The 22,502-nt window shown below is 36.8% G+C and overlaps 1 protein-coding gene across 1 annotated transcript in view; it reads right to left on the bottom strand.

Annotated features, from left to right (window-relative positions):
- The window catches only part of LOC148278107 (filamin-C-like), a 99,218-nt gene that overhangs the window by 18,189 nt on the left and 58,527 nt on the right, over window positions 1-22,502 (bottom strand). The window contains 17 exon segments of the mRNA XM_088231888.1: window positions 1,133-1,203; window positions 2,336-2,472; window positions 4,651-4,868; window positions 6,014-6,250; window positions 6,253-6,270; window positions 8,571-8,721; window positions 9,847-9,998; window positions 11,147-11,371; window positions 11,988-12,120; window positions 12,123-12,169; window positions 12,172-12,214; window positions 13,889-13,926; window positions 13,929-13,958; window positions 16,054-16,428; window positions 17,212-17,379; window positions 18,188-18,273; window positions 20,740-20,875. Coding sequence (XP_088088014.1) covers window positions 1,133-1,203; window positions 2,336-2,472; window positions 4,651-4,868; window positions 6,014-6,250; window positions 6,253-6,270; window positions 8,571-8,721; window positions 9,847-9,998; window positions 11,147-11,371; window positions 11,988-12,120; window positions 12,123-12,169; window positions 12,172-12,214; window positions 13,889-13,926; window positions 13,929-13,958; window positions 16,054-16,428; window positions 17,212-17,379; window positions 18,188-18,273; window positions 20,740-20,875 — 2,265 coding nt within the window.

A 22,502-nucleotide genomic window follows, 5' to 3' on the forward strand; every position in this document is an offset into this window, starting at 1 on the left:
AAGACTGATCCTGGTACATGCGAATATTATTTTTTAAAAGGTGCTTCTTACTCAGTAGTAGTCGTGACCATTTGACCTCCAAAAATTCAACTTTAATTGCTCGAGGCCTCTCTCCAGTATTTCTTCCAAGTCGGTATATTTTTATTTCTTGACTTTGAACAGAGGAATCGAGCTCAGACAGTATTTTCTTGACAGCAGAATCATCTTCCTTAATAGCTGTGGCTCGGGTCGTAGATTGACTCTCAGGTAAGTTACATAAAACAATATTTTTCTCCCTGTAACTTCTATCTTGGACTTCGGATACTAGATCACAGATATTAAAGACGTCGATATTAGTTGAAGAGGAATACTTCTTAATCGTAGCAACCTCAGTCTCTAATGCGCTCATCTTTACTGCCATTTGTCCTATTGTGCACAATATTTCGTTGGTTTTTGGGACTACTTTCCCGAGTTGTTCTTTTGTAAATTTATTATTAGGATCCATTAGCAGTGTAGTCAATGCATTTATAGCACGCTTAGCATATTCAACGAAAGATTGAGCTTCCATATTTACTTTTAGTTTTTTTTAAATTGAAAAATGGCACTGCTGTGTTCGCCTGAGTTTGTAGCGGACTTAGCTAGCAAGTACCTACTCAATGCGGCGCTGTCAAATAGACCTCAGCCGGGACAATATGATTTATTCTAATGTAGGTAGACTCAACACAGATTTTTTTCGCATAAAATTTCAAATCCTTCGAGATTACAAGTAAACTAATTGTAAAATATCTCACCAGGCAAAGATCGATTCCTTATAAATACGTATGTTTAAAAACAATCGTAAATATGCACCTTTAAGCTTTACTAACTGAATTTAAAGCGAGAGCAAAAATATTAGTACTTGCACTCTACACGGTTTACACGGACATTAATCCATATATACGAGTAGAAGAATAGAAAACGAGATTGAGTCAATATTTTGCATGGAAAATTTTTCAATTTTCTGCATAAAGAATGCACAGGAATCGTTTATGTAATGCTCTGCAAAATGGGTGTATTAATATCTCAACTAAACGCACATAAATATTGCAAAGATTATACAGAACGAAAAGTATCATGGATAATTATAAACTAAAATGTTACTGGAAGAATTTACCTATTGTACACTGCCCAACTTGAGTGACTGTAAACTCAGCCTGTAGCATTCCCGATTTTGTCTGGTAACATCTGGAATTATATTCAAGGTTAGTAAGTGCATCCCGGGAGTTTCCAGAAATCTAGATATTCCAGAAAGTAAGTTCCGTTTAACAGGTACATATGACCTTAAACTATTTTTCTACATAACTCCCACCCATAGAATTAAGAATAGTCGGGAAACCGCATACGCACATCAAACAGAAGGCGACTCAACTACTCATAAATGAGTACGTTTACGTTTTGCCCCATTAGTTTCTTTGTAGACGTCGCTCAGTACGCAACTCCTGATTTGAATTCAACTATGCCGTGTTGTGTCCTTTTAAAGTGTAGAAATACTGCTAGGATCTTAAAGAAACAGGATGGCATCACATTTCATGTGTAATTACCAAACGAACGTTTAAGTAGCAAATGAATTACTTAAAAATTGAATTATTTTTCCATCTGTCAGATTGTCGAAGAAACAAAATGGAAATTTTGTTACCAGGGTAGAATTTTTTTTACCCTATTTTGCTCATTTAATAAAAGAACTAATGAAAATTAGACTGCGGATTAAAAAACGCCGTGGGGGAAATTTGAACGACATTATCTTTAAAACATCAAATATTATTTAGCATGATATGAAAATATCCATTTTGTGTCAAATAAAATTTGTTTTATATTTTAAGTTCAAAGTTCATAAATTCAATTACTCTTATTAAATGACCCTTTATTTATCTAATCTGTTGTGTCAATCAATGTTTCCGCGTGCACAATAAAATTTTAGAGAAATTAACAGATTGCTTTTTTTTTTAAACCTTACATTTGTGTTATGATTATTTTTTTTCCCATCAAGCAACATTACCCAGCGACTTAACGTATGCGCGCGGCGAAAGTGTGTCTAAGTGGGAGAATTATTGGACACAGTCCGATTCAAATATGATTCTACGCTCCTTCTGGACTATTCTTAATTCTATGCTCCCATCATTTTGCAGGCACCTGTCATGGCACTATTTCTTACATGGAACTTTTCGGACGGTCCCTGGAGAAGTATGAGGTCAAACTAATGGTTTACGTCACATTATTTTGTATCACTGAGAGGTGATGCTAACAGTCAACAGTATATTTCCAAGAAATGATGTGCGTAGGCGATACGTTAAATATTACACGAGTGTTTATAGATTACCTTACGGGTAGGGCTGTGCCCCCCGGGCCAGAGACCACTACGTCGAGTTCTCGGGCGGGCCGACCGAGGGTGTCGATACTGAAGGAGCTCACTTGCCCAACACGAGCTTGGTACAGACCTAAGCCAGAGGCGGTCACCTAAAAATAAATACATTTATTTAATATTTTTAATTGAATCGGCATTCACTTCGTAACACTTCATTATAAATTATTATGAAAATAAAACTTTGTTTTATATCATAGTTTTATATCACCCGTCGATGGGAGGAGTGCTCTCCCGAAACTATAGTTGTGTTCTTGTAAAAGAATAAAATTGTGTAACACTGATAACAAAGTTTTATTTTCATAATAATTTACATTTATTTAAATAATCATCTCCATCTTTCACACTTGACATTTTTGGTAGATGATGACTTTATTTATTTGTTTCTTTTATAAACGCCCAGAGGGCTCTTACAATATACAGTTAAAAAGTATTATTTATTTATTTAACTTTTAAAAATACAAATTTATTTTATGTTTTGGAATCCAACTATAATAAAGTACCTAGGTACCTACTTAAATTCAATATTTGAATATAAATTGGTTACGCCACATTTAATACATTAAACCCTATGTACACCTATGTATGTTACACTTTGAATTTATTTGCTGCCTACTGGGCCCTGGTTAAGATGTTGCGATGCCTACTGTGGGTAGGTACCACATTTTTGTCTTTGGCCCAACATATTCAATATTCAACATTATTCAAATGTATAGAACAAAAGAACAAAATAGAATAACCGAACTGTCAGTGTGCTATTTTTTATTTTTTTATATTTATTTACAATTTTAAAAAACCCGTTAGGGTTACATTAGAAATTTAATATTGTCTAGTCATTTTATGTCTCGTCTAGTCTAGTTAGTTCAGTCATCATGTGCTTTTTCAGATTGATTTTAAATTTGTCTCCATTAAAAGTTTTCAAGTAGTAATGCTATGCTTTTGATATTCTCACAGCGATCGCAAATAAGTTATTTTTGCGATCAATAACTCACTTAATCTACTGTGTCGTGTAACAATCGAAGAACCACGTCAAGTGCCCCTGTATCCTGACCACAGGATCTGATCTGATCTTGACTGCCGCGAGAGAAGTTTCAAACAATAAGGTGCTAGAACCCTAGTACAAGGTAAGAAATTGCATTCATTGTATTAGGGTTCAGTGGCAAAGTAGATAAAGATAACGCATCCCGTGAACCAGACCGATTTCGAGCGTTCATCCGCCAACAGACAAGTGGCGCTATCACACCTACAGAAGAATTATATATACGGCTGGTGATATTGCACTTTGTTTTAATTTTGCTTTGGGCAACACCAAATCACACAATGATGAAACGAAAAGATTGAAATGTCAAACTCAATGTCAAATGTCACTAGTATATAGTTTATCAAAAAACCAGGGGACGCTTCGTATTAATTTTCTAATTCACTAGTTTTATATAGATTCCCTGGTATTAAATATGTTAACTTATATATGCAATAAATTTGTAAAATAAAAAATAAATTTAATAATATTTTACGTCAATTCTGCCAGGAATTGAAACTTAAGCATGGATTTATCCCCACTTGATTTCTTTTTTCAGGATTTGAGTAGATATAAATCCAACAATGTTTGAGTATGTCCAAATGCTTGCAGACTGGCTGGATTTCATCCCTAAGGAGTTATTCATATTTAAATTTATTTCAACAGAGAGCCATTGACAGGTCATAAGCCCTGTAAATGCCTAGACTTCCATATTCCCTTCTCAAAAATGTTTTCCCTCTCTGTTAAAATAAATTTAAATATGAATAACTCCCTAGGGATGAAATCCAGCCAGTCTGCAAGCATTTGGGCATACTCAAACATTGTTGAATTAACTACCTGATAAAAGAAGAAGTATAAAAATTGGTTAAAAAAAGAGTTGCCTAGTATGTGATTTGGTTCAGCCGGATGAATCTCACCCACATGATAAAGGTTTCAGCTATTTTACTTCACAAAAGTCAACAGATGGAAGAGTTGAGGAAATGTGGATGTTCAAACATGGGCAGAATGGTAAATGTTACACAGTGTGTAAAGTGGCCACTTAAACCAGCCAATGGCAGGTCATAAGCCCTGTAAATGCCTAGACTTCCATAATCCCTTCTCAAAAATGTTTTCCCTCTATGTTGAAATAAATTTAAAGATATAAGTCCAATTAAATGCTAAAGAAAACATTTTTAATCTCCAACTTTCCTTGGAACAAACCCCTTATCCTATCACCACTACGTTGGTTCATATCTCAAATCCGGTATACTTTTACCTCCTGTCCCACGGCGGCCGGAAGCACCACCGGCTTCAGGGGCTTGCGGGACACCGGGACGCCGTTGTACAGCAGGGTGACGGTGTGCGGAGCGGCGCGAGAAGGGTGGTACACCAGCTCTTGGCGGTTGGCTGAGGAGCGTACCGAGTGGGGCACGTCCACCCCTCCGCAGCGGACTTGGGCCGTTAGCACCCCGGACCCGGCGTCCACTGCAGACACTGGAATCCAAACATTATTTCTACAGAACTGCGGAGTTCATAGTCCATGATCGATTCAAATCGAAATCATTTCACCTGAAATATAGTGCAATGACCGATGAAGCAAGTCATCGTTTTATATTGAATATGATACAACATGTTATGCAAGTCTAACAGTATTGCACATAACGATGAGAGCGAAGTCCTGTAGTAGATTAACATCGTTTCTACCATAGAGACGTGAAGAACAAAGGAACGTGGCCTATAAAGAGACCACAGGGCGTGGTAAAGCCCAGTCAGTCGGTCAGTTCCAGCATGTTGTTCAAGTAAGCCAGTTCAACTTCTCATCGCCGTAACACTCGCACAACGCAATTCATTATTTATGCGCCATGTAATAAATACGCATTAAACAGCAACCTCGTGTCTTCTGTAAATCTCCAATTGGGGTAGGAGCTCCAACCCTCTTTATTCAAGTTTGTTAGTGAAAACTCTTGGTGGACTCACTCTTGGTTCATTTATTATAGAAGTAAAAGACAAGTGGTACTTAAATCCACAATTTTTTTTACAAATTACACCACAAAATAAAATAAAGTAATTGAATTTAACAATATTTTGAGTTTGTCCAAATTTTTGTAGACAAGGACTGGATTCAACTCCCTGGGGAGCTGTTTATATTAACATATTACAACAAAGATGAAGAACATTTAAGAGAAGGTAATATAGAAGTCCTTGTTTACTAAAATTCGGACAAACTCAAAATATTGTTGATAAATCCACCTGGTCCATGAAGAAGTATAGAAATTGAAAAAATAACATTTTCAGGTGTTGCCTAGTATGTAGATGAAATGATTTAATTAGATGAATCTCACCCGCATAAATAAAGGTTTCAGCTCTTTAACTTCACAAACATCAACAGATGAAAGAATTGAAGGAATATAGATGTTCAAATATGGGAAGAATGGTGAATGTTACACAGTGTGTAAAGTGGCCACTTAAACCAGTCATTGACAGGTCATAATCCCTGCAGATGCCTAGACTTCTATATTACCTTCTCTTAAATGTTCTTCATCTCAGTTGTAATATGCTAATTGAATTTAATTAAATGTAAGAAAAAAAATTTGTATCCAATTTTCCGTAGCACTGGACTTCCTAGTGCACTGAATTACCTGTGATGATGGCCGGCCGATGGCAGTAGGCGTCGCCGGCGGACACGACGCGGACCTTGCTGCTGTCGAAGGCGTTGATGTTCTTGATGTACAGCGGGCGCGACTGGGGGTCGGTGGCGCGTGCCGTGTAGCGCCCGACGCGGCCCACGCCGAACTCCGCCAGCCCGGCCCACACGCTGTGGGGGACCACTTCGCCCTCCGGGTCCACTATCTCCAGGCTGTGGGCCACGGTGGGCAGTCTACCGTAGCGGTGCCGCCTGCGCAGATCAAAACAAAAATATTATGAATATTAGAGTGATTGTTAGGACTGCTCATTGTAAAAAATTAACAGCCAAAATTAACAGCCGGAAAGATCAGAATAAACATGTTTATTCAAATAATAGTAAATAAATTTATTTTAAATACAAGAAAATATATGAAAAAATAAAATATTTACACCTAAGCTACTATTCATATATAAACTCTTGATCGAGTAGCCACTCTCTTATTTTGCTCTTGTTACAATGTGAGTTAAATTTAAGTTCTTTTGGTAATAAATTAAAAATTCTAGGTACTAAATATTTGAGAGTTCTATTTCCATATTTATTACATACTTTTGGTACTACCAAGCCATCATTAGACGTGAAGCGTGTATTATGGTTATGTTTGAGAGGAAACTTGAATGTATTACTATGAAATTGTTCCAAAATGATGCAAAGCCAGAGTAGTCCTCGAACAGGCAGAGTTTTGATTGTTTTGTACAGGAGATCATTATTACTTCTTTGTTCGTAAATCTCTGCATCTAAGACTAAATACAGCCGGCCTCCTCTAGGAGTTGTCTTGCGCTGCCGACCACTTCCCTTTTTTCGCTCCAAAGAGCCAGTTTCACTTTTTTTTTAAAAACTTTCTCACAGAACACTCCGAGAAACCGATTCTACGAGGAATTTCACAATTTGACATATTTTCCTGTGACGCGATTTTACCGCGATAGACATTTGACCCGAACTCTCCATATTTTCGTAGCGATGTTTCTTCAGACGTAGTTTTTAAAAGACTGATGAAGCTTTTAAAAATGTAATTACTTTAAATGTGTAGCCAATATATTCCTTAACAATAAACAAAAGCAATTGTTAAATAATAAAATTGTTTCTAAGCAATAGTCAGGTAAACTGGGAATTACGGATAGCGGGGTAAGTGCGAACTTTTTTTTGTCCATAGGTGTATATGTTAGCAAGAAAGTCACAAATAAAGTATGCACAGCGGGCAATTGACGTCAACAATGTCAACTCCTTTAAATATTTGGGTACTGAAATGACTAATGATAACAATGAGGAACTTCAGCCCTACGGGAAATTGGATACAAAAAATGTTTTCTTACGCGGAGTAAAAATTAGAGCATTCAATTGTACGCCAAAGTTTATTGAAAATGTAAAGAAAAAATAATAAAAAATATTTTGATAATAACGCACTACTTTAAATGACGTCACTGGTTCAAGTGAATCAACCTATGATCTGAGAGCTATGGAAGATTTCCGGTCTGCTTGTCGCTTCTGGACCAATGGTAAGAACTGAATGAGAATAAGCGGAAATGAACCTCTGACGTTACACGCGGAGTTATTTCAGAAATACAAAGCTTTGAAAAATCGTAGCGCCGATAATACGATACCCATATTCCCTAATCAAAAATGTTTTTCCTGTTGCAACTAATTTAGACCTAATGACATTTCTTTAATGGGCAATTATCATGGATTTTTTTATTAGCTAATAAATTAATCTAAAAAATTACAAGCCGATCGGTACTATTCTTATTAAAATCTGTTAAGAAATAAGGGAGATATAAAGGATTAAATTCTAGTCATTTGAATAGTGCCAAAAACAAACAATTCATGACGTCATCAAGTATGACGTCTTCAGGTGTTTTGTGACGTCATCGGATTTTTTTCATCAATGTCTATAGATTTTATTGTATTATAGATAGCTTCCTTTTTCGGCGTCCTGTCACTTATCAAACGCTACGAGTTGTGATTTATAATTATCATAATAAATTAATATTTAGAAGAGGTTGGAAACCATAAAATAATAAAAGAAATTCGAGATGTAAGATGTAATCCATTTTCACATTCATCTGCCAGTGACTGGAACTGGAGTGTGGAGTGGGTAAGGAAGGGGGGCTTAAGATAATATGCATAGACAACTCTCTTTATATTTCTATCTGTGGCCTGTGGCATTGCCAACATTAAAATTAATGCATTACTCGTGAACTTAGGCGACAAAATTTATTACCAACTTACGAAACTATCGTTTTCGAAAGACCTTATTTTTGAAACGAAAAAAGTGAATGAATATATTAATTATCAGGGTTTATATAAACACTAGGAGAATCTTTAAAAAATCTTTTATTTGTAGAGTAGGTTAAATCCAATATTCCTCCCGAGTGATAATACCCTACTGGGTGGACATTTAGCATGGCAACTATGAAGGTTAAACCTTCTGTTGCCTACTAGAGATGGATGGATGTGTAGCAGTGAAAGCGGCCGCCCCTTCCTCCAAACCGGTGCAATAAGTTGAAATCACATACCGATCTGAATGTGGTTGATGGTTTCTTGAATGTCACACTGGAAGGGGCTTCCCGGGACTGCGGCCTCGTTGAATGTGATGTTAACAAAGTGGGGCTCGGAAGATTGGGGGACAAAAGTCACGTCGTATAGACCTCGCGCGCATGCCACAACCTGCAGACAATCAGATCGATATTAATAAAAATAGTGTCAAAGCTAAAAACATACATTTTAATACATCGAAACCTTTTTATATACCACCATATATGAGGGTATTAAAAACTTAGAAATCTCCAATGAGACATTTGCGAAAAACTTAAAAGAATTGTGAGATTTGTAATTCTGCTTCACTTACTCAATGGAGAATGCTGAATGTTTGCGGTGTCAAGTAATATAATTGAAATCTGATTTTGCAAGATTTAGAGACGGTTTTGAATTACGCTATTATTCAGGCAGGTGGGTTTTTATGCACAGTTTATTTTGGCATCAATAACTAATTTTTCGTTTTTAGTAGAGATTTCTAAGTTTTCTTCCAACACAATCATATGTACCACACAGTACAACAAAATACTTCATAAAATCGCAATGAAGATTATTCATCAATGTTTTGAGTATGTCCAAATGTTTGCAGAGAGGCTGGATTTCCTCCCTAGGGAGTTATTCAGATCTAAATTTGTTGCAACAGAGATGGAAACCACTTTTGAGATGGGAATATGGACGTCCAGGCATTTAGTCAACAGATAAAAGAGTTGAGGAAACGTGGATGTTTAAACATGGGCAGAATGGTGAATTTCACACAGTGTGTAAAGTGGCTATTTAAACCAACTAATGATAGGTCGTAAGTCACGTAAATGCCTAGACTTCCATATTCCATTCTCAAAAATGTTTTCCATCTCTATTTAAATTAAGATTATTCATTATCTACTACTCTGCACCTAATGAGGAAGTTCAACCCTACGGGAAATTGGATTTAAAAAATGTTTCATTACGAGCAGTAAAAATTAGAGCATAAAATTGTATCGCAAAGTTTCTTGAAAGTGCATGAAAAAATAATAAAAAGATATTTGATTAAAAACGAACTACTTCATCAATTTTCAATCTACTTCATGAATCAACTAATGATAAGAGAGTTGTGAAAGATCTCCGGTTTACGGTGAGTTAACGGACCAATTGGCAGAACTGACCGAGAAGAAGCTTTTGGCAAAATAATAATAACTGACTTTGAAACCATCTTCCTCGGAGCAATCGTAATTATGTTGTTGTGTAATCTGGGCAAATACGCTTTGACATCTGTCATACCTCTGCCTTGACCGTGGAGTGAGCGGTGGACACCACCAGCTCCAGGGTTCCCTCGCCAGCGCTGGCCGCGTCCACACTGAAGGTGAGAGGTTTCCCCGCTTCTCCTCGAGCCGCGTCGCCTAGGCTCAGCCCTTCCACCATTCCTTCCAGACCTGCGAACATCCATGATTACCACATATTTTTTTCCCCCACCCACATTCTTTCAATTATTAATTTGAAAAATAATAAGAGTATTAAAGAAATCTAGACAGACGTCCTGCCCGAACGTTGGCTTGCCTTGGAAAAATACTTTTTATTGATAAGTAGGTACCTAGGTGAATAAATTTCAAAACTAGAAATTGTTAATGTTCAAATATTGAATTTGAGTAGGTACTTTATGTTTAATAATATTAAAATAAATATTTTTTTCAAATATGGAATTTTTTTGCAAATGTCAAACTCCGGTCTTCTCACCTACAGAGGGGTGTACTTAAGTAGGAATACAATTTTTTTAAATGTATTGAATTTATTATTATTTAAGTGTTACCAAAAATCCAGTAAAAAGAAATAAATGGGTAGAAATTATAAGAAATTTAAGGAAAGAATCTGATTGAGATCCACAAAAAATAAATGATGTTTGTAAACATTCAAAAATAAACTTTTTTGTACACAAAAAACAACATCTTTCCATTTTTTTGTAATTGCATTCTCCTCGAGTGCAACCCTGGTAGATCGATGAATAAAACATTAATGCTTCTTACTTCTTTTTTACATATTAGATTGAAGATTTTAATATCTACGAACACGCACAGAGCAAAGATCTATATTTCTCTGAAAACTGCACGTAAATAAGTTCAGTGACATCACACGATACAGAGGAATTACGTATATAAAGATAACTGGAAAAAAAAGTATTTACTGTCTTAAAACAGGGAAGCTCAGCATTAGGCAGTTTAGATGACTCACCAGCAAAAACAAAACAATATGTATGTATATTGGAACTGGGCCGAACTTTATTAGGTCACAAGCAAAACTTTGCGAGTACCCCTTTATCAGTTTTACATGGCCAACCTAACACATGACTTGAGTTTGGTTCCGAATTGCCGCCATGAAGGTCACCCTATTTAAAATTCCCTTAGAGCCAAAAGAATATATATTTAAAAAAAAAAAAAACAATGCGCATTCAGATTCTCCGAAGGGCATCTCATTTTTCTACCCATGCGCTAGCAAATTTTGCAAGTTTACTAAAATTGCATAATGCACAATCTCAATGTTTTTACAACTATCATACTTAGTTTTTAGTAAAACAGTATAACATTACCTCCCGCTCCTAGGCCCGTGACTCTCACGCGCGCCACATCGTACACGTTGCAGGTGAAGGGGGAGCCCGGGAGCGGGCATCCACCCGCCTGCACGCTGATCAGGTGGCGCCCCACCTGCTCAGGGGCCCACCGCGCCACCCACTCGCCCCCCGCGCCCCCGGCCATCAGCCGCACGAGCAAGGAGGAGCCTCCCGGTCCGGTGATGTTCACTTGCGCTTCAGACCCTGGAAAAGAAAAATCCGTTGATGAAAAAAATATTTTGGCGCCCAATGTGGGGCATTTCATAGGTTTTGTATGATAAACTACATTTGGCACCCAATGTGGGGCATTTTAGTAGGATCCGTAAGATTATTTTAGTTTGAGTGGGTTTGGTATAAAAAATAAGTGTTTGTAAAATTTGTCTGCGTCAAGGCAGATGAAAAATATAATTCTGTATGTAAATCAGAACCATGAACCAGAATCCTGGATGAGTGTTTTAGACTCAATGGCTGCTCTCAGGGTGGGGAAAAGTCCGTCTCGTGTTGTAGTGATTGGCACGTTTGCCAATTAGGGTTGAGGTCTTGGGTTCAATTCCTGGGAAGGATGCCATGAAACATTTGCTTTTTAAAGTGGTTTTACACTTATGTGATTAATTTTCTTTGAACTGGAACCTGAAGTGCAAGACTGATCACCTTACCTTCCATTGACAGATGATCCAAATACACTGCATTTATTTGAATTAACAATACCGTTCCCTATGCACGATTGGGGATGGATAAGGTTTGATTATGATGATAATTGTAGAGTTTTAGTTTGAAATGAATTAATGTGACTGTAACACAAAAACAATATAATAATTACCTCCAAATCCATTGAGTTGAATTTCTGACTGTTGTCCTCTCTGGGCTGCCCTTAGGGCGTCTCCCTTGACTCGAGCAGAGACTGGAGCGGCCCCCACGGGGGCTCCAGCCGCCGCCGGAGTCCCAGAGCCCCCGAAACCAGACAGGTGAAGGGGGACCCGGGAACGGGACGGCCATTGAACGGACGGATAGGGAATGTGGTGCGGCTTCTACTGGCTTGAAGTTTACCTGAGAAAATTCATATGATTGTATAAGTATAGCATTAAGCTGCTTTTTTTCCATATAAACCTACGTTTTCTCAATATTTTTATATTGGTTTATAATGTTGGATATATATTGGTTTATAATGTTGGATTATAATTATGAATAAACATGATTAATAAAATGACATGATTAAAAAAATGCCAGATGCAGATGAAGTTTCATATGAAATATTACAAGATTTGCTCATGTGTAGACTATTTCAATCAGAATTCATCAGGTCTCGTGGCTAAAGTCACGGACAGTGGCGGCCCCCGTGGTGTAGTGGTCAAGACGCTTGACTCACGCACGGAAGGTTCCGGGTTCGATTCCCGGTGAGAACAGAAAAATTAAAAATGTGATTTTTCTCAAGCCTGGGTGCTCTGTGATGTAATTCACCACTGTAATTAGGCCTCCTGGCCTGTTGTGGTGCAAAAAAAAAAAAATTGTAAATGGACTAACGGATCAGACTAAATACAATGAAGAAATCCAGTGGTTTTTTAATATTTTGTGGTTTGTTAATAGACTATTAACTCAATTGCACCACTGATAAAGATGACATAATTTGTTCACACACTATTTAATTTGACACATTTTTTCATTACAATAACATTAAGACTTATTAATATTTTGTAATAAATAATGTGAAATAAATTGTGATGATTACATTTTATTATGAAATCAGTAACCGAAATATACAAATTTACTTAAATTTGTTGCAGCAGAGAGGGAAAACATTTTTGAGAGGGAATATGAGAGTCTAGGCATTTACAGGGCTTATGACCTGTCATTGGCTGGTTTAAGTGGCCACTTTAAAATTTCACAACAGCTTGTCAACTTGGCTCAATTTATTGTTCCTAGAATGTAGAGAACACAACACAATAGGTGAGGTGAAATTCTGACTAAAGCAATATTACGAAATTCGAAACAACCGAACAAAACTTAATTGTTCCATATTCAAATAATTTATTAGGAGTTAACATAAGTTGTCCATTTTTTCCAAATAAAAAGAACAAGAGGACACAACTAAAAAAAATGACAACAAATTAGTCAATAATTCATATTATCTTCCACCGTACACTGCGCAAACATTGCGAGCAGCTCTGCAGCTTTATTCTCTCAATTGAATATGAGCAGATACGATATGAAAGGTTAAAATAAATTCAACAATGTTTTGAGTATGTCCAAATGCTTGCAGACTGGCTGGATTTTCTCCCTAGGGAGATGTTCATATTTAAATTTGTTGCAACAGAGAGGAAAACATATCTGAGAAGGGAATATGGGAGTCTAGGCATTTACAGAGCTTATGACCTGTCATTGGCTGGTTTAAGTGGCCACTTACACACTGTGTAACATTAACCATTCTGCCTATGTTTGAACATCCACATTTCCTCAACTCTTCCATCTGTTGACTTTTGTCAAGTAAAAGAGATGAGCGACGCTCAGATACTTGAATGGTTTCAAAATGGCACATGTCTCCTCTGTTCTACTGCGCTTTTCCTTCGTCCTAAGACCCGAGAGATGGATGCATCCGTTTGGGCTGCCCATCCTGTTCTTGCGGCATGCGTTGCCAGAAAGTGCGCCGGCCGGGCATTGTGTACTAACGAAACTGCGACGAGGTTTTTCCATGAACATACAAAATAATTATTTTAAATATTTTACCTTAAAGCGAGCGTTCCCCTCGCTCTGTACATATCTCCAACAGCGACAATAATTTCTAAGTTTCCAGCGCCTGAGAAAAGAAGAGATAATCATACTTGAATTAAAGATATTTTAAAGAATTCATGTTTCTTTTATAATTTTAAAAACCTATTAGGGTAACATAAACATACGAAAACCCTAGAGTAACATACTACGAATACCGATAAAAATATATGAAATGAACTCAGAATAATTGATTGTATTTTGAAAATCAATATGGGTATTGTGGAGAAACGTTTTCATATACAAGTTAAAAAAAGAAATTATAAAAAAAACCTCACTAGAAAAACGCGACATGTTTGGCATGGATAATTGTGACTCTGTTCTATAAAAATATAAAAACAGTTAAGAACAGAGTTGAAAATGAACATGAATATGACGTATTAGGAGCGTGGCCAATGCAATGACCGTTTTTGCGGAAACTCGAAATTTAAAGACTTTTTAAGTAACTGTGCCACTAAGTGGCAAAATTTTTTTTTACTCGACAGTATTACATTGACTCTTGACACTTAAAAAATGAAAAAAAAGTGGTATTTCCATATTGGTTTTATGATCATTTATGATAGAAAAAAACAGTTTCCTTAACAAAAAAGTAAAGACACAAAAAAAATGGCCATTTGGAGTAGACATTTTGGTATTAAATATGTACCTAATATCAAAAACTGATATTTACTCAACATATTTGCATCAAAAGTGGACATTCCATACATAGGCGGCCATTATTTCGTCATCTTTTGACAGTTCATAATCAACCGCCGAAGTAGTGTCTGTCATTTTTAGAATCGAGAGTGTTAATAATATGAAGTAAAAGTATAAAATAAAAATATATTTCTATACACTGAACATAAAACCCCCTTTATCATCGTTTTATGTAAAAATTCTTTTAAAACAGCCACATGCCGTTCCATGGGTTTCAAAAACAGACAATTGCATGTTTTGGTTTCAAAAACGGACAAAGACATTTACTAATTGTGATTTCTTATTTAAATAACACTTATTTTAACAAATTACAACAGGGATGGAGAATACCTTAAATAAGGGAATATGGAAGTCAAGGCATTTACAGGGCTTATGACCTGTCATTGGCTGGTTTAAGTGGCCACTTTACACACTGTGTAACATTCACCATTTTGCCTATGTTTGAACATCTATATTTCTTCAATTCTTCCATTTGTTGATTTTAGTGAAGTTAAAGAGCTGAAACCTTTATTGTTGCGAAGAGATTCATCTGACTGAATTATTTCACATACTAGGCAACGCCTGAAAATAAATTTTTCAATTTTTAAACTTCTTCTTGGACCAGTTGGTTTCATTACAATATTTGAGTTGGTCCAAATGTTCGTAGACTCAAATATTGTAATACTTATTGTAAATAATTTATCTTCATTTTCTAACAAACTTTCGTCATGATTAGATGTGACACTTTGCAGAAATATGGTAAAAAAACTTCGGTACAATTCGCTACTGAAATAAAAACAGTTTTTACTCTACCCTGAAGAAGGGTAAGTTTGGGACTTGCGAGTTTTACAAGTTAGGCCGACGATATGAGGGTATTAGAAGCAAACTCAGAAATCTCCACTAAAACGGAAAATTACTTATTGATGCCAAAATAAATGCATAAAAATCTACCTAACTAAATAATAGCCTAATTCAAAACCGTCTCTAAATCTTGTAAAAACAGATTTCAATTATACTACTTGACATCGCAAACTAAGCATTCTCTATTGAGTTGGTGAAGCATAATTAGAAATCTCACAATTAATTTTTCAAAGTTTTTCGCAAATATCTCAGTAACTTCTTCAAAGGAGATTTCTAAGTTTGCTTTAAATACTCTCATATATTATATTATACGTCAGTACCTCAGAGTTATAACGCTATAGAGCCGCCCATATGGACAAAATTCATTCTAGAATTATTAATCCCAAAGTGAGCTATCGTTTACCGGTCCAGAATCGCAAGCCCAATGACAAAACCATCTGTTATAGGTCTGTTGTTAAACCAAAAACCAAACTAAAACACTTTTGTTTTATGCAATAGAGCAAAATGGCGTCTCTACATCTGTAGCGCATTATTACTCTGAGGTCAAAACACTGTAAAGTACAATTGCCATCTAAATGTATGCTTACCGGCTTGTGATGCATTGATCGTGAATCCGACGGGCCTTCCCACAACCCCCGGGCTGATATCCGTCACGGTGACCCTCTCCGCCGAGTAGGCCTTCAGCAGGAAGGGGCTGCCCTCCACGTGGCCCCCGGCCGGCAGCCGCACCTCCACGCTGTGGTCCCCCACGTCCAGGGGGGTGAAGGCCACGCAGTACAGCCCCGCGCTCGAGGGGGCCACCGCGGTGGGGACGGGCCGACGGGCCGGCCCCAGGACCTCGGCAGTGGGGGAGGACGGGCTCTCCACGCTGAACTCGCACAACGACCCGACGGATACTTTTTCGAGTGATTCGACGTCCACGACGCGCGCGGGTGAAGAGATCTGGCATTGGAATGGACTCCCTGTAATAAAAATGTAAAAAGAACTTAAATGGGTACGAAGGTTTTCACGGTCACTGTTATCATTTTTTTTATTTTTTGGGTGACACCGTGTGTGTTGGATTTGTTCCGATGTGTCGGCTACCATTGCAGGAGCCATCTTCAGGGTTCCTGACTCAGTTTACCCTGAAGATGGCTCCTGCAATGGTAGCCGAAACGTCGGAACAAATCTAACACACTTGGTATCACCCAAAAAAGAAACAAATTGATAAATAGAACTTATATGTTGAGACAAAAGACCACTATGTGATACATAAAATGACATCCTGTAGCTTATAAAATGGATAAATTAAAATGCCTTTTTGCCATTTTCAAATGCATTACTTTCAAAATCGCACTATTAAACAAATATTTGAAAAAAGCAATCATTTCGGATAAAATAATTATTTAAAAGTTTTACATGATTACTTATTTACTACATCTCCTAACATTTAGACTAAACTCGAGTTCATTGGTTCATATAAAGCAATTATTTCAATAAAATTTGTTCTAATGGATTAAAGATAATAGATTGAACAAGAAAGTTACCAAAAATCAAAGCTTAAATTTTAGTTTTTGAAAAGAAATACAACCATTTTAGATCACTCTAATTTTGCGTTATTTTTTCTTAAATTCTAGACTCCTCCTTATAAGACTTATAACCTCTCTGCAAACTCAACGTTAAAATATTTTTATAATCTCTTTACACACTTTACCAATCTCTTAACAGCCATTAAATATTTTTACAATCTCTTTTATTAGAATTACCTGGAACATCTTGGCCGTTGAATCTCAGATCCACAGTGTGCGCTTGAGGCTCTCGCGGTGTGAAGGAGATGGCGTAGGTGTGCTGGCCTTGCGCCTGGGCTGAAGTGGGCACCCTTCCTCCGTTTACTGTCACTTCCAAATTACCGGGACCGGCTTGCGATGTCTCAACTACGAATATAAACATATCATACATGAGGCTTTTCTTTTGATGATGTATAATTTACTTAAGCGACACTTAAAACAGTTTCTGGCAAAATGGCTTCCAAACATTTATGATATATAAAAAAATATAAAATGTCTTAGACAACCGTAAATGTAACGATTTTTTCTGTCATTGTGGAGGTCATCACCATCAAGCCGTAAAGTTGACAGGGCCGAACACTGTTTTGGCCCGCAACCCATAACCCGAGGCAACGTCAGCTCGGACAAGTAATTAAACAACAGGGATGGAGAATACCTTAAATAAGGGAATATGGAAGTTAAGGCATTTACAAGGCTTATGACCTGTCATTGGCTGGTTTAAGTGGCCACTTTACACACTGTGGAACATTCACCATTTCGCCTATGTTTCAACATCCATATTTCTTCAATTCTTCCATTTGTTGATTTTAGTGAAGTTAAAGAGCTGAAACCTTTATTGCTGTGAAGAGATTCATGTGGCTGAATTATTTCACTTACTAGGCAACGCCTGAAAACAATTGAAATGAAGCAAGGGGTACTTTTCTCCACGCATTATATGCCCCAGATACGAACTTTTATGGTGGTTAAGAGTTCCCTGTTCAGTAACATTTTTTAATTTTTTAAATGGTGCATATTATTACGCAGTGTGCGAAATGGCCACTTAAACCAACCAATAACAAATCATAAGCCCTGGAAATGCCTAGATTTCCATATTCTCTACTCTAAAATGTTCTCCATCTCTGTTGTATTTGTTAATTTTAAAATTACTTCTGTTTTTAAATTTTTTAATACATACCTAAAAATGTAACAGGTTTGCCAACGGTACCACTCGCCACATCCTTAACTCTGATGGCGTTTACGTCATAAACCTGAAAAATAAATATGTGCATTAATAAGCTTCTCACGTCACCGCGACCTGTGTAGACTGTAGACCTCTTGTAACGGGAACTGTAAATTAATTCTTGCGTTTTCAAAGAGCTCGGCTACCGAGGTCAGGGTGAGTGCTCTCATATCTATGACTAAATATCCTACTTCAAGCCCAAGTCCTTAGAGTATCAGCTAATCATCGAATCGGTTGTGGTCCCGTGGCTAGTGTCTCGGACTCACGGCTCAAAGGTCCGTGGTTCAAATCCCACTATACCCGACTTGATTCCCACTTTCTAATAGTGAGTTATTTACAACTCGTTGAAAATGGCCCTCAAAATTAATATTTGGGTAAATCATATGAATGCAAATATTTCTTTTAAAATATATTTATCAATAGGTTGGGTGAGTGATCTCACATTTTTAGGTCTAACCAGTGGCCCTATGAGGATAAGACTTCTTTTAAGATGTAAAGCATCACATTCACATAGAATATGTGAACGTCTTCTTACATCATCTGTACCACAGAACTTACATCTAGAGCATTCAGAGAGGTTCATTCTAGCACGGTGTTTATTAAATCTGCAGACCACGAGGGCTCTAGTGATAATCTTCATTTGGTTAGTTACAATTTATAGCACACGTAGATTACACATACATAATAAACCTTTTTTAATTTTGATAATTGAGGGTCATCTCATCATCATCATCATCAGCCGTCTCTTGTCCAATGTTGAACATAGGCCTCCCCCTATAGTCTCCATATTTCCCTATCCTGAGCCAACCGCATCCAACCACTTCCTGCAACTCGTCTTATGTCATCAGACCACCTTGTCTGAGGCCTGCCGACACTTCTTCTACCCGCTCTGGGTCGCCATTCCAGGACTTTTTTGGTCCATCTAGAGTCTGTGATTCTCGCTATATGACCAGCCCAGCTCCATTTCTGGTTGGCAGCCCTATGGACCACATCGGCGATCTTTGTTCTCGCTCTAATCCATGTATTGTTTTTCTGTCTCTCAACAAAATACCCAGCATTCTCCTTTCCATGGCTCTCTGTGTCACTGATAATTTGTCCAACCCTCTGGACAGCGTGGTATGGAGCTACTTAATTGTGGCCGTTCAAAATAACACCCATAATAATGATAGAATTGAGGGTAACAGAAGCAAACTGAGAAATCTCCTTTGAAGGAGTTACGGAGATATTTGCGAAAAACTTTGAAAAGAGAATTGTGAGATTTCTAATTATGCTTCGCTAACTCAATGGAGAATGCTCAGTTTTCGGTGGTCAAGTAGTATAGAAAAAATCTGTTTTTTGAAAGATTTAGGAGACGGGTTTGAATCACGCTATTATTTAGGAGACGGTTTTGAATCACGCTATTATTTAGTTAGGTGGGTTTTATGTACAGTTTATTTTGACATCAATAACTAATTTTACGTTTTTGGTGGAGATTTCCAAGTCTGCTTCTAATACCCTTAATTACATTAACAAATAACAATTTTGCCTGGTTAACTTATAACTACCGGAGATGGGTCCAATTCGACCCATTGTAAATTATCAATTATTTTATTTTTCATTTTAATTTATTCAGAAAACATACAGTCATACAAAATAAGTATTAAAAACAACAATTTTTTAACATAAAAAGACCAATTAAGTTTTTATAAATTAAAAATAAATAAACATTAAATGTGACAAAAAAATAAATAAGAATTTTAAGTGAGAAAAGAATAATTGTTGACATTTGCGTTTTCCATGGAGGTAATAAATTAAAATAAATAAAAATACCGAATGTACACTCCGACCCATCCACGCACACACACGAACGCACATATAAAACAAGTATATTTTATTCATAATTTTCCTTAACTAAATCATGTAAAATTGTGCACAAAACACATTTTTTTCATGATTCAAAGCATATTGTGATGAAAGGGTATTATTACAAATCCAAAAAATGCCTAAAAGGCGACATTGAGTACCAAGTCTAATTTGACCCAACACCGCCAAAGCGCATATTTTTTTGAGCCAGCGGGCTTAAAGTATTAAGATTTGTTTGAACTTTATTGGTTTTAAATTTTTAACATTAAAAAAATGTGAATATGGTTTATTAAACATTTTTAAAGAGTTGGCTGAAGATTTAATTTGATATGTTACTTGAATCATGTTTCTGCAGTGTAGTGGTCAAAACGCTCGCATCATGCATGGAGGGTTTGCGATGCAAAATAAAATACAGACAAGATAAAGCTTGTGAGACCAGCAGTGCGATTTTGAAGGCCCTCGCGGGGGTAGAGAAAGCGTTGCTAGCACACAAAGAGTATGTAAATTACGAGCCAGCAATCCGTTCTTTACCCTCTACTGTACTCTACCTCTCGAAGGTCACGAAAATAAACTAACGCAAAATTTTTTTGTATCCGTACTGGACAGTTATTATAAATCTGAAAAATAAAATGGCATAATTCATTAGATTACCTTGGCAGTGAAGGGGGCTTCCGGGGCATGGCTGAGAGCGCAGTAGAACGTGCAGTCGATGTTCTCCCACGGCCCGGGGTACAAACTCCGCCCTGAAGAGCCCCACGCCTGCCTCCAGCACGCTGGCAGGGACGCTGCCCCCATTGGGACCTGATACACACACTGAGTCACCTCGACCGTCCTCACACCACACAGTCAAGTCCAGTCCACCATCTACTCGGTCTGAGAATCTACCCGGTCTAAGATCTACCCAGTCAGATAATCTATCCGGTCTAAGAATCTACCTAGTATAAGAAAGTAAACCTAGTTTAAGTATTTACTCAGTCTGAGAATATTCTACCCGGTCTAAGAATCTACCTGCCCGGTCAGAGAATCTATACAATCTGAGAATTCACCCAGTCAGAGAATCTACCCTATCTGAAGGATATACCCAGTATGAGAATCTATTCGGTCTAAGAATATACCCATTCATAAAGCTAGCTAACCAGCACATTGTATCAAAATGATTTATAATTTTGATCCAGATTAGGGGAACATATTGTTGAAACATTACAACCAATCTTATAAGCTTTTTGTCTTGATTATTTTTAATGTACATTTGATTTATCAAATGTAAAATAAATAACATTTTGTGAGGTAAGTAATTTTGTGAGAATCTTAAGCTGTGTTTTTAAATTGGTAGTATGTTTTTCGATTATGTCAATTGTGGAAGGATGCAAACAAAAACAAAATTGATTCTATGGAATACTTTCTAAAAAAACTTTACGAACCCATTGGCTTAGGTCTTAGCATAATTAAATAATCAGATAAAACATCATTGAAAAGCAAATATAATAAAGGCGTATAGCATCTCCATAGATATCTATTATGATAAAGCACCAACTCGCAGTGAATTAGATAAAAACATGTTCCATAGATAAAACTATAAAAAAATGTTGAGGCTTTCAGCGCTGCTTCAGATTTTGATTCTGATTCAATTTGTTTTGTATTTTTACGTAATTTTTTCCCGAATACGCAGATAGGCTAATGGGAGCTGTTAATTTCTCAATTACTTAAGCTCGAGTGCTATTTGCGGATGCCATATTACGTAGGTCTCTGTAATAATTATTAACTCAGGACCGCTTAATATTGCAGCTGGATCTAATGACGAATGTACCAAGTTTATGTGTAATCTGTGCCATTTTCCTTATTAATTTCATGATAATTAAGGTGGGATACATTTGATTCATATTTATTTATTTCCATCCACGTTGACATGACCAATTTACGTTTTTGAAATGTTTACATCAGACCGAACCGTAATGTTTGACAATATATTTTCTTTTAAATAATATAATTAAATTTTAACATAAGCCCTGTAGGAATTTTCAATACTTTCCATTTTAAATATTAATTTTGTTAACAATGTCAGCTCACCAAAAATAACAATTTTGATGTTATGATATAACAGAAGAGATAAAGTCATTAATTAATAAAATGTTCCATATTTTAATGACAGAACGCCAGACTTCCACGCACAAATAATATGAAGTGCGTCTCTTTCTCTCTTAAAGAGTTTTTTAATCATGTTTCTATGATCAGTCTCGCCGAAATGATTGCGAATAAAGGCAGATTGAGTCAGTTACTGACGTCAGTATTGGGAGGCGCGGACTGACTTCAAAATAAACACCGGGAATATTGAAGTCAGCACTGACGCGACAGCGCTGTATGTAATCAATTTCTACGATAGCAGTACTGAGTCAGCACTGACTTGTCTCGTGTTTGAAGTCAATAACTG

Source organism: Micrasema longulum, unplaced genomic scaffold (assembly GCF_059751315.1).
Source record: "Micrasema longulum isolate JH-2025_06_02 unplaced genomic scaffold, ASM5975131v1 h1tg000928l, whole genome shotgun sequence".
NCBI lineage: Eukaryota > Metazoa > Arthropoda > Insecta > Trichoptera > Brachycentridae > Micrasema > Micrasema longulum.